At 42.4% G+C, this 12,536-nt stretch overlaps 1 protein-coding gene across 1 annotated transcript in view; it reads right to left on the bottom strand.

The window, feature by feature from the left end:
- LOC115478999 (collagen alpha-1(VII) chain-like) overlaps positions 1-12,536 on the bottom strand; it is a 309,662-nt gene that overhangs the window by 175,572 nt on the left and 121,554 nt on the right. Inside the window, exons 50-53 of the mRNA XM_030216704.1 lie at positions 10,656-10,727; positions 7,459-7,494; positions 2,752-2,787; positions 1,858-1,899 (exon numbers count right to left, since the gene is read on the bottom strand). Of these exons, the coding sequence (XP_030072564.1) occupies positions 1,858-1,899; positions 2,752-2,787; positions 7,459-7,494; positions 10,656-10,727 (186 nt within the window). The remainder of the gene's footprint in view (positions 1-1,857; positions 1,900-2,751; positions 2,788-7,458; positions 7,495-10,655; positions 10,728-12,536) is intronic.

The raw sequence follows: 12,536 nt of genomic DNA, 5'->3' as shown, positions 1-12,536 counted from the left end.
TGCTATTCTTTGGGTTCTACATGGAATCTTCTCACTCTTTAGGATTCCAGAATCTTGCTATTCTTTGGGGTTCTACATAGAATGTTGCTACTCTGAGATTCTGCATAGAATCTTATCACTCTTTAGAATTCCAGAATCTTGATATTTGAGGTTCTGCATGGAATCTTGTCACTCTTTAGGATTCCAGAATTTTGCTATTCTTTGGGTTCTACATGGAGTGTTGCCATGATTTGGGTTTCTGTCAGGTACTTGTGACCTGGCTTGGCCACTGTTTGGAAAACAGGATTCTGTGCTAGATGGACCAGTGGTCTGACCCAGTATGGCTACTCTTATGTTCTTATGTTCTAACTCCAGTAGTTGGAACATAAGGACAGAGCCAGGCAGACTTTTATGGTCTATGTCCCAGAAACACCAAAGAAAGACCATGATCAAGTAAATAATATCACATTCATTGTTGATTTAAATCTTGAATTGATAATGAATGTGACTGTTAGGCAGATTGGATGGACCATTCAGGCCTTTATCTGCCATCACTTACTATGTTACTATATTAGCACTGAACTTGAGCACTAACTGCCGGATTCTATATATCGCACTTTAATTTCCATGTGGAAATCAAAGTCTATTCTAAATAATGCGTGTAACTTAATTGTTTAACTAGCTAATCAGCACTGTCAATTGATGTTAACAAGCAATTATCTGCACTAATTGGCATTAATTAAGATTTACACTCACAATTCGCTAAGCGTATTCTGTAACGTGGTGCAAGTAAATTCTAAGTCGCATAGTTGAAAAGGGGACATAGCTATGGGTGGGGGCTTGGGCGTTTCTAAAATCTATGCGCATTATCATAGAATGCATCCGCCCTGCACCTAATTTAAGTGTCGGGATTCACATCAAGTAAAAGATGGTGTAAATTGAAGCAACTAAATTTGGTCGCTTGGAGAGGCCCTTGACACATTCTATATACCACACGGAAATTTAAGCCTAGTCTATAAAATTTAGGCATTCTTTAGAGAATTTGCCTAGGTGTATTTTTGTTCCTTGCGGAATTTTCAGGTGCTATATATAGAATCTAGCCCTAAACTCATAAATCTAGGCAATTGAATGTCAGACCCAACTTTGGGGGTCTTTTACTAAACATTAGAAATAAAAAAGTGCTAATTTTTGTTAAAAGACCCCCTTTATATGCATAACTTTTAAGTTCCTAAATTAAGATGAATTTTCAGCTGAAAACTTAGGCTCCTAACTTTATATGAAAATAGGACACAAATTTAAGAGAGTAACTTAGGAACATAAAGTTAGAAGCTCAGCTTTTTCTGAACAATGAGCTCACCATTCTCTTTCTCTGATGGTGCCTTCAGTGGCAGTGAACAATAAAGAAATCCTTATCGTGTAGGCAACGGGGATCATTTTAAAAGTGGTTTATACATGGAAATTACTTGTTATAACGTTTTCCAAACCATATGCAGGTAAAGATGTGTAAAATGACATCACACACATATTTTTCTAATGTATATTCTATAACACACCATTTCTGTGTTCTTTCACGTGTATGAATGACTTTTAAAATTACCTCCATGGGGGCATTGTTGAAACTGTCCACACAGTGCCCACCTAGGGGCTGCATTCTAAAGCCTCTTATGTGCTTCCCAGAATATTCAATCAATCGGATCATTCAATTAAACACCTGCTACCTTATGCACAATTAGTGTTGGAGGGCAGAGAGGTATTAGCTGCACAGCTGAACATAAGCTGCATCAGTGAGTGTTTGAGACTTAGTACAAATAGTGATGGTCAAATGGATCACATGAAACAAGTGAGGCTTCCATTGGACCATGTAGGACAGTACTGTACCTTCTCTCCTTTCACAACAGTGTGGTTATCCAAAGAGCTGATCTGAAAAAGAAAACAGCACACACGTGAGGAAACCAGCAGTGACGGGCAAAACACAGAGAGAGGTGCCTGAAAAAGTCAAGGGTTATGTTTCCGCTTCGATTCCTGTAGGGATGCAGAAGAACAGGGGAAATACCTTGGGTTGACCTCTTCAGTTATTCAAGGCCCTATGGAGAGACACATTCATGTATTACATAGTAGGGAGGGTGGTTGGTACACCAATGAATCGTGGAGTCTGAAGCAGAGGTTCTCAAGACGAGGAAAAACCACACAAAAAGGTGGAGGTGCACTGGTTCCCTACATGAGGACAGTCAGAGCAGACAAGAAGTAGGGAGAGTTGGCTCTTCTCAAACAACGAAGGAGATGTATAGATGGATAAGAGTCTTTATCCATCTATACGTCTCCTTCGTTGTTTGAGAAGAGCCAACTCTCCCTACTTCTTGTCTGCTCTGACTGTCCTCATGTAGGGAACCAGTGCACCTCCACCTTTTTGTGTGGTTTTTCCTCGTCTTACCCAGACAAAATCCCTTTGAAAAGTGTCCCCCCCGAAAATTTACCCCAGTATTCTGAACAGATGTGCCAAGAGACCAACGAGGCAGACCATATTTGCTAAATGTGAATTCTGGGCACTGAGTTAACCAAATGTGTATTAATTGTGCATGTTTAATAAACTCCCCCCCCCCCCCCCCCATGATTGTAATTAGAACATTATTATTTAATACTGTTCCCAGCTAGTTTTTGTACTGTCATCAAAATCTAATGGCATTGCATTTTACAGGACCTCCATCAACGACAGAAACTGAATAGCTATTGTGACTTCTTGATGAAGGAACCACGAGAATTATTAATACTCACAAAGGTTCCCGATGCACTGGGGGGCCCAGGATTCCCCTGTGAAGAAGGGACACCAGAGCCAGTTAGGAATAGAAATTGCTTGGTAAACAGAAAGTAGTATTGACCTGTATTTTACTTCTTTCACGTGTGAACACTGTAAACTGGCATCAGCAGTTCCCATCAGTGCAGATAAGATTACATGGCCAACCAAAATTAAACTATGGACCAGCCAGTAGCAAAATACTGAGTGTAATAAAGTTACGTAGAAGGGAACAATAGCTTCCATAGCCACTGAGTTGGGGCAAACTCTTTTCTGTTACTATCCTTCCTCAGAAGTCAATGTTTTCCTACTATGGATCCTACTGGCAGTCCAATTAAGTACTGCTAAAGATTAGTATGCACACTAGGGACATTTAGCATATGTGCATGTATTAATATTCTAGTGTGCACGCCAAACCAGTTCCTGAAGAGGTTAGCATGTACAGACTAAAAATTACTTTAGGGCACTAACATATTGTTAGTGAATAAGTCCCATTCAATAAAACGAGACCTGGAGTAGGTAATGCTATCCCGTTCTTACTTAAACCTTCATTACCCAAGCTGCAACGGTCTCAAGCATAAATCCACATATGCTTCATCCTTCTCCTTCATCAGCTCACAGCTCTGGAATGCCTTACCAAAAGCATTAAAATCCATCCCAAACCATCCAAATTTCAGGAAATCTCTCAAGACCTTCTTATTTGGAAGAGCCTACCACAAGGACTCAACCTGTGTCTCTACTTTTAGACATGCATCAATTTAATGACAATTCTGGGCTCACTCACCCTCCCTCCTTTTCCCCTGGTTTCTCTGTTCCTTTTGTTCCTTCCCTGGCCTTTCCGCTATTTCTTATGTAGGTTATATCTTGTATTAGTTTAATTCACTAGATTGGCCTTTGCCATGACGGTGCAACGTAAGCCACATTGAGCCTGACACAGTTGGGAAAATGTGGGATATAAATGTGATAATAAATAATGCATAGTAACATCCTTTAGTAAATCTAGGTCCAAGTGCTATGCTCACTCTCCTTCACATGCTATTTAGCATGTACTACCTATGGTCTGTTTAAAAATATGCTTCTGACCAGGTGTTAAGATTTTAGTTCATGCACTGTTTCAAAGGCTCAGCACACATGATGCATTGTGGGATACACCAGGAGATGTGGGAGGCATAAAGTACAGACCGGGGAAGAGACAGCATGAGAAACAGAGGAGGTGAGAGATGAGAGATATCAATCTATTTGAACACTTCCAAAAATGTCTACATTACTAATACAAGAAAATATAATTTCATACCAAAGATGTATCAATCACAACCATTTTTCAAGCACTGTTGTGTACTGCACAGTGTATAATAAAACGTAGAATTATAATCCACTGCAAATAGAGGCCCACCCCACAACTTTTAGTCAAACCTCATGATTGTGCAACAAACTGAAGTTTATGGGGAATTTTAATAAGGGACATCAGCATGTAGAACTACCTCTAGGGGGAGAGGCACCATTTTGGAGAACAGCGCCACCTGGGTGGCAGTGGAAGGGAATCACTGCGGCCCGGGAACCACTCTACCACCAATAATTTCTAAAGGTATGACCTGGGAGGGGTGGTGGTGGTGGTGGGGAGTTGGATTGTGTATGGGGAGGAGTTCTGCTTGGAGGTACGGAGTTTGAAGGTAGGTGAGGAGCTGCAATGGTGGGATTTGCTCTACATGCTTTTCACACTTATAGGTACAATGTATGTGCCTTATTAGTTTAGGCACCTTGTTAAAAAATTACTCTCCACCTCTTCTACATGGTCTCAGATGCAATGAATAGCCTGCAGAATAGCCGTTGGGCCATAATCGCTCACATCAGGCATCCAGCAGGAATTAAGAGGGATTGACACAAGGCAGCCTCTTCCCACCTAAGGCAGGACTATGTTCTTCAGCCTTTCCACCTCTAGTCCATGACTCTCTTAGATGGCTACTCCTATATGGCATGGCTGCAGTGGAAAGAATTTATTTATTTATTTGTTACATTTGTATCCCACATTTTCCCACCTATTTGCAGGCTCAATGTGGCTTACAAAGTACCGTACAGGCGATCGCCAATATCGGTATGAACAAATACGGAGTGATGTTGTAGTAGAAGACGGTTCATGTGTTACAGACACATTAGGGGATCGTAAGGGGGAAGAGTTAAGTTATGTCCAGTATGAGCTTTGGTTTTGTTCTGTTGCAGGGTTAAGACATTTAAGTTGGATCGTTAGGGTATGCCTGTCTGAACAGGTAAGTTTTCAGTAATTTCCGGAATTTTAGGTAGTTGTTTGTTGTTTTCACGGTTCTTGGTAGTGCATTCCATAGTTGTGTGCTTATATAGGAAAAGCTGGATGAGTAGGTTGATATGTATTTGACTCCTTTACAGCTTGGGTAGTGGAGATTTAGGTATGTTCGTGTTGATCTTGACGCGTTTCTGGTTGGTAGGTCGATGAGATCTGTCATGTATCCCGGGGCATCTCCGTAGATGATTTTATGAACCATTGTGCAGACTTTGAATGTCATGCGTTCTTTGATTGGCAGCCAGTGCAGTTTTTTCTCATAGGGGTGTGGCGCTTTCGAATCTCGTTTTTCCATATATAAGCCTGGCTGCTGTGTTTTGAACAGTTTGGAGTTTCTTTAGGATTTGTTCTTTGCATCCCGCGTAGATTCTATTGCAGTAGTCTAGGTAACTTAGTACCATGGTTTGTACCAGGTTGCGAAATATTTCCCTCGGGAAGAAAGCTTTTACTGGTTTGAGCTTTCACATTGAATGGAACATTTTCTTTGTTGTGGCTTTCACTTGGCTCTCCAGTGTGAGATTGCGGTCAATTGTAAACGTCTCTTACTGACTTACAAGTATATTCATTCTCTAGCTCCTCAGTATGTTTCCTCTCTTATCTTTCCCTATACCCCTCCCCTGGAACTTCATTCATTGGGTCAGTCACTCTTATCTGTGCCCTCCTCATCCACTGCCAACTCCAGACTCTGTTCCTTGTATCTTGCTGCCCCATGTGCCTGAAACAGACTTTCTGAGTCAGTATGTTATGCTCCATCTCTGGCCCTATTCAAATTCAGGCTAGAAGTCCATCTTTCGAGGCTACTTTTAACTCTTAACCTCTTATTCACCTGTTTAATATCCATGTTATAATCGTTCTCAAATTAAATATAACTCTTTAATCTCTTATTTTTCCCATTTGTCTGTCTTGAATAGATTGTGTTGAGCTGAGACTATCTTTTATGTGTTTGTACATGGCACTGCATTTGTCTATAGCAAAAAATATGTAATCTCTCTATATAAAAGGCAACACCAACGTTCTATGAAGCCTCCAGCCGGAAGTGTGAAGGGGAGAGATATCCGGTTTCCCCATGAGTGTCTGCCCCGCCCTCTCTGTAACACAAACAGTCAGTGAAGGAAAACAGCAGAGCACGAAATCAAATCGCTGGCTCTGTAACAGTGAAGGACTCAGAGGGGGGAGGGGAGAGAGGCCAGAGGGCAGGGACACACACACTCCCACATGCACACAGAAGAAAACATTGCTAGCCCCCCGTTTCATTTGCATCAGAAACGGGGCTTTTTTACTAGTAGTAATATAATTTGCATTGTGGGAGTATGGTAATGACTGTTGTATTCATTTCTGTGGTTAGTCTCTCCAAAGACCAATGCAAATGTTCTGAGGCTTCCATCTGAGTAGCTTTTGGGGCATCTTTGATGTCAACATTTCTTTTTGTTTGAATATGGAATGTTGCTTTATAGTTTTGAAGCCCTTGGTATCATACTGTTTATTTATTTGGATTTTGCTCACACCTTTTTCAGTAGTAGCTCAGGTAAGTTACATTCAGGGACACCGGGTATTTCTCTGTCCCAGGAGGGCTCACAATCTAAGTTTGTACCTGAGGCAATAGAGGGTTAAGTGACTTGCCCAAGATCACAAGGAGCAGCAGTGGGATTTGAACTGGCCACTTCTGGATTGCAAGACCGGTGCTCTAACCACTAGGACACTCCTCCACTCTTATTCTTTGGGGTTCTACATGGAATGTTGCTACTGTTTGAGATTCTGCATGGAATCTTGTCACTCTTTAGGATTCCAGAATCTTGCTATTCTTTGGGGTTCTACATGGAATATTTATTTATTTGGATTTTGCTCACACCTATTTAGTAGTTGCTCAAGATGAGTTACATTCAGGTACTCTGGATATTTCTCTGTCCCAGGAGGGCTCACAATCTAAGTTTGTACCTGAGGCAATGGAGGGTTAAGTGACTTGCCCAAGATCACAAGGAGCAGCAGTGGGATTTGAGCCCACCACCTCTAGCTTTCAAGCTTGGTGCTCAAACCACTAGGCCACTCCTCCACTCCTGTTGGTGCTTTAACACTACAGGTTGCTCACAAGTGGAGAATTTTTAAATACCAGTAGGACTTCCCCACAAGCACAGCTCCAACACAACCTCTCCTCACACCCCACACCCACACACTGCCATTTCTACACATGTATATTGGAAAGCATTCCCAAAGGCATGCGGCAGCTTTCCCTACTTAAAGATTCTATACTGCTCTAAAATGGAAAAATAGGACCAGATCAACATATCAAAGGGTGTCTGGGTCTAGCTGTTCCTTAAGTGTAAAACTTTTTGTAAGGCCAGGTGCATCTTCTTTACCAAAAAGAAAAAAAACTTACCGGTTCTCCTTTTTCTCCTTTTTGAGCTGCAAAACCCTGAAACCAGAGCAAGGAGATTTATTTGGAAAACAGGGTTTTACTCTGGTTCACAATTCAACACAAGCAAAATTAGTTCTGATAAGAAGGCACAAGAAGCTGCAGGAAAATATTAGAACTGAGCTAAATGTTTCAGATTACATTTTAAGTATGACGAAAGACCACCTAATTAGGCATTCAAGGGAATTAATCCAGATCCAGATGTGCCCTTGAATCGAACTGGCTCCTAGAGAACACAAAGTGAGGGACCCTCCCTTGTGGTTTTGTGGGAATGAAAACCTAAGGCCAAATGAAAAGTATATGTACCCTCCATGCTGGTTTCTTTGGTTCCTGACAAGTGTGGCACTGGGGTGGGGGGTGGGGGGGAGGGGGAGGGGAGGGGGGAAGGGGGAAATACCTCCTGCAGATTCACTGTGAATTACAGTACTTTCCACAGGCCTGTGTTATGAAGATTTGTTTGATTTCAGCGTTTCTTCCTATCAATTATTGGTGTTCTTTTCACATTTTTAATTGATTTTAGTATTGTAAACTGCCCAGGTATTTGTTTGAGCGGTATATTAAATTTTAATAAACTTGGAACTTGGAAAACTAAAATCTTAATGTGGATCCCAGAATCTTAATGTGGATCCTCTTCTACTTCTATCCCTCTGCCTGTCGGCGTACCTCAGGGTTCTGTTCTTGGTCCCCTCCTCTTTTCTATCTACACTTCTTCCCTTGGTTCATTAAACTCATCCCATGGCTTTTCCTACCATCTCTATGCTGATGACTCCCAAATCTACCTTTGTACCCCTGATATCTCACCTTGCATCCAAACCAAAGTTTCAGCGTGCTTGTCTGACATTTCTGTCTGGATGTCTCAACGCCACCTGAAATTAAATATGACCAAAACCGAGCTTCTCATTTTCCCCCCCAAACCCACCTCCCCGTTCCCCCCGTTTTCTATTTCTGTTGATGGCCCTCTCATTCTCCCTGTCTCCTCAGCTCGAAACCTTGGGGTCATCTTTGACTCTTCTCTCTCCTTCTCTGCTCATATCCAGCAGATTGCCAAGACCTGTCGTTTCTTTCTTTACAACATCCGTAAAATCCGCCCCTTTCTTTCCGAGCACTCTACCAAAACCCTCATCCACACCCTTGTCACCTCTCGTTTAGACTACTGCAATCTGCTTCTTGCTGGCCTCTCACTTAGTCACCTCTCTCTTCTCCAGTCAGTTCAAAACTCTGCTGCCCATCCCATCTTCCGCCAGGGTCGCTTTACTCATACTACCCCTCTCCTCAAGACCCTTCACTGGCTCCCTATCCATTTTCGCATCCTGTTCAAACTTCTTCTACTAACCTATAAATGTACTCACTCTGCTGTTCCCCAGTATCTCTCCACACTAGTCCTTCACTACACCCCTTCCCGTGCACTCCGCTCCATGGATAAATCCTTCTTATCTGTTCCCTTCTCCACTACTGCCAACTCCAGACTTCGCGCCTTCTGTCTCGCTGCACCCTACGCCTGGAATAAACTTCCTGAGCCCCTACGTCTTGCCCCATCCTTGGCCACCTTTAAATCTAGACTGAAAGCCCACCTCTTTAACATTGCTTTTGACTCGTAACCACTCACCTCCACCTACCCTCCTCTCCTCCTTCCTGTACACATTAATTGATTTGATTTGCTTACTTTATTTTTTGTCTATTAGATTGTAAGCTCTTTGAGCAGGGACTGTATTTCGTCTTGCCCCATCCTTGGCCACCTTTAAATCTAGACTGAAAGCCCACCTCTTTAACATTGCTTTTGACTCGTAACCACTTGTAACCACTCGCCTCCACCTACCCTCCTCTCTTCCTTCCCGTTCACATTAATTGATTTGATTTGCTTACTTTATTTATTTTTTGTCTATTAGATTGTAAGCTCTTTGAGCAGGGACTGTCTTTCTTCTATGTTTGTGCAGCGCTGCGTGCGCCTTGTAGCACTATAGAAATGCTAAATAGTAGTAGTAGTAGTCTCTTGTAACCAGAGCTAATGTTGTGATGTCATAATGCCTCAGGCCACCAATAAGAGCCAACCTCATCAGTGATGTCACAATGGCTTGATTGTCCTATACTTGGCTCACTTTTATTACATAGCTCTTTGAGCAGAGACTGTCTTTCTTCTATGTTTGTGCAGTGCTGCGTACTCCTTGTAGCGCTATAGAAATGCTAAATAGTAGTAGTAGTAGTAGTAGAACATCCACACGGAGAATGCCATCCTAAGTTTTCAGGCTAGTTATGTGGATACTGGCCCTGACCTATAGTTTCAGGGTACTTATCCAGATAACGGTGTTGAATATTGCCATTATTTAGATAATGAGGCAATCAGTGGCACACCCAAACATTCAGCACCTATATCCAGGTATACGCTTAAATGCTGTGGCCAGCATTTAAAAGAAGCGCCGAACACCGAGTTCAAACGTCGACCCAGTCAGTTTTTGGCCTCCATGAAATTTCTGCATCCCGGCCATCTACGTGTGTAAATATACTAGGACTAGGGGGCATGCGATGAAGCTACAATGTAGTAAACTTAAAACGAATTGGAGAAACATTTTCTTCACTCAACGTGTAACTAAACTCTGGAATTCGTTGCCAGAGAATGTGGGAAAGGCGGTTAGCTTAGCGGAGTTTAATAAAGGTTTGGACGGCTTCCTAAAGGAAAAGTTCATAGACCGTTATTAAATTGGACTGGGGACTGGGATAAGCAGTATAAAATGTTTTGTACATTTTGGGGATCTTGCCAGGTATTTGTGACCTGGATTGGCCACTGTTGGAAACAGGATACTGGGCTCGATGGACCTTTGGTCTTTCCCAGTATGGCAATACTTATGTACTTAGGTACTAATAATGGCTTTCTGAAATCGCCATTTACACGTGTGAATGCTGCTATTTCCTATGTAGATATTTTGAAAATGAAGTCCTATATCATGAAAGCTTATTTTAACCTGGTCAGTTTTTAGGCTGAGCACTTTCAGCTGCCCCTCTAATAAGCCAGCACACAAACTTCAATGTTAATCTTTCTAGTCTAAAATGCAGGAAACCAGATCTTAAAGATCACTCAAGTTCACCTTATCCTGTCATCTTTCTCTCTTCCCTCTCCTTCCTCTTGTCTCCCAGCATAAAGTTCCTCTCTCAGCTCAGATACTCACGTCTTTCCCTGGTGGGCCTGGGTCTCCTTTTATCCCTGGGTCTCCGGGACGACCTGGAAGTCCTAAGGGACCCTAGAATACAATTCAGAGAAGCTGCTTTCTTGGGTGACAAAAAGACAAGTCTTCCTTCCTCTCTTTTTTGCTTCAGAAACTGGACTACAATATTCTCCCCCTGGCCCTAGAGATGGCTAACCAAGGGGCTCATTTTCAAAGCACTTAGCCTTCCAAAGTTCCATAGGTTTCTATGGAACTTTGGAAGGCTAAGTGCTTTGAAAATGTGCCTCCAAGTCACTCTCCTACTGCAAAACCAAAATCCTAGATGTGATGCTTGGGGGCCTTCTTAAAGACAGCTCCCCTGCATCAGCATCCACCACAGCAGAAAGGACTTGAATAATGCCACACTGGAGGCAGAGGAAGGAGGCTGCTTCATGGTAAAAGCAGACAGCTGGATAATAGAAGAAGTCGGCAGACATGAAAACATATTTCTGCATGGTGTGTTCTGTGACCTGCATGCAAGATGAGTATAGGAAGATACACTTAAGGCATATCAGAAAACACAAAGAGTCATGGATTTGATACACTACTTTCTGTGGGGCATCCAAAGCGTTTTACATCTATTATTTTCAGGTAATTTCTCTGTCCCCTAGTGGGCTTGCAATCTTTAAGTTTTTGTACCTGGGGCAATGAAGGGTTAAGGGGTCCTTTTACTAAGGTGCACTGAAAAATGGCCTGTGGTAGCGTAGGCGCGTGTTATAGACCCATGCAGAATCATTTTTCAGCGCACCTGAAAAAATGCCTTTTTAAAAATTTTGACCGAAAATGGACGTGCGGCAAGATGAAAACTGACACGTGTCCATTTTGGGTCTGAGACCTTACTGCCAGCCATTGACTTAGTGGTAAGGTCTCATGCGTTAACCGTGCAGTAAGGGTCTACGTGCGTCAAACACCTTTTACCGACCGGTAGTGCCACATGCCAGAAAATAAAAATTATTTTCTAACGCACGTAGGGGACACTCGCCAAAAATGAAATTACTGCTCGGCACACGCAGGGACCAGTGCACTACGAATGCTGGCTCCTCCCACGACCAAAGGGCTTGCATTTGGTCATTTCTGAGATGGACGTCCTCGGTTTCCATTATCGCCGAAAACCGGAGACGACCATCTCTAAGGACGACCATCTCTAAGGTCGACCTACATGTTGAGATTTGGGCATCCCCGACCGTATTATCGAAACGAAAGATGGACGCCCATCTTGTTTCGATAATACGGGTTTCCCTGCCCCTTCGCCGGGACGTCCTGCGAGGACGTCCTCAGGAAAACTTGGGTGCCCCGTTCGATTATGCCCCTCCAGTTAAGTTAAACCAGATAAAGATAGGACTGTGTTTTATGTGGCCCTATTTATCCTGTTAACTTATCTGGGTAAGTGCTGAATATTGGCACCTAACCGAATAAGTGCTGATTCCACCCCTGGGTTACCTAAAAATAGCCAGTTTTGGCACTGAGTATATTTAAAGGCACTATCCTGGACAAGCAATTTAAATGACTAGGAGGCATATTTTCAAAGCACTTTGGGAGGCTAAGTTCCATAGGTTTCTATGGAACTTTGGGAGGCTAAGTGCTTTGAAAATGAGCCTCTAGGTATCTCTCTTGGCTCTTTAAATCTCTTTAAATATCAACCCCCTCTTTTATCAATAGACTATGGAGGTTTCCTTGAGGATGGAGGGAGGAACAATGTACACAGGTTTATTATTCGGGACTAAAAAAAAAAAAAATTACCCTCAGCACAAACAGGTGAAATTACTACTAATAATTTTCCATTAGGCAATAATCTATGTGCTTTGATCCTATGGGAATTCCCAGAAATCTGTTATAGGTTCTAAA

Source organism: Microcaecilia unicolor, chromosome 10 (genome assembly GCF_901765095.1).
Source record: "Microcaecilia unicolor chromosome 10, aMicUni1.1, whole genome shotgun sequence".
Classification (NCBI taxonomy): domain Eukaryota; kingdom Metazoa; phylum Chordata; class Amphibia; order Gymnophiona; family Siphonopidae; genus Microcaecilia; species Microcaecilia unicolor.
The sequence above is the reverse complement of the archived record's forward strand: the minus strand, read 5'-3'. Positions and strand labels throughout refer to the sequence as shown.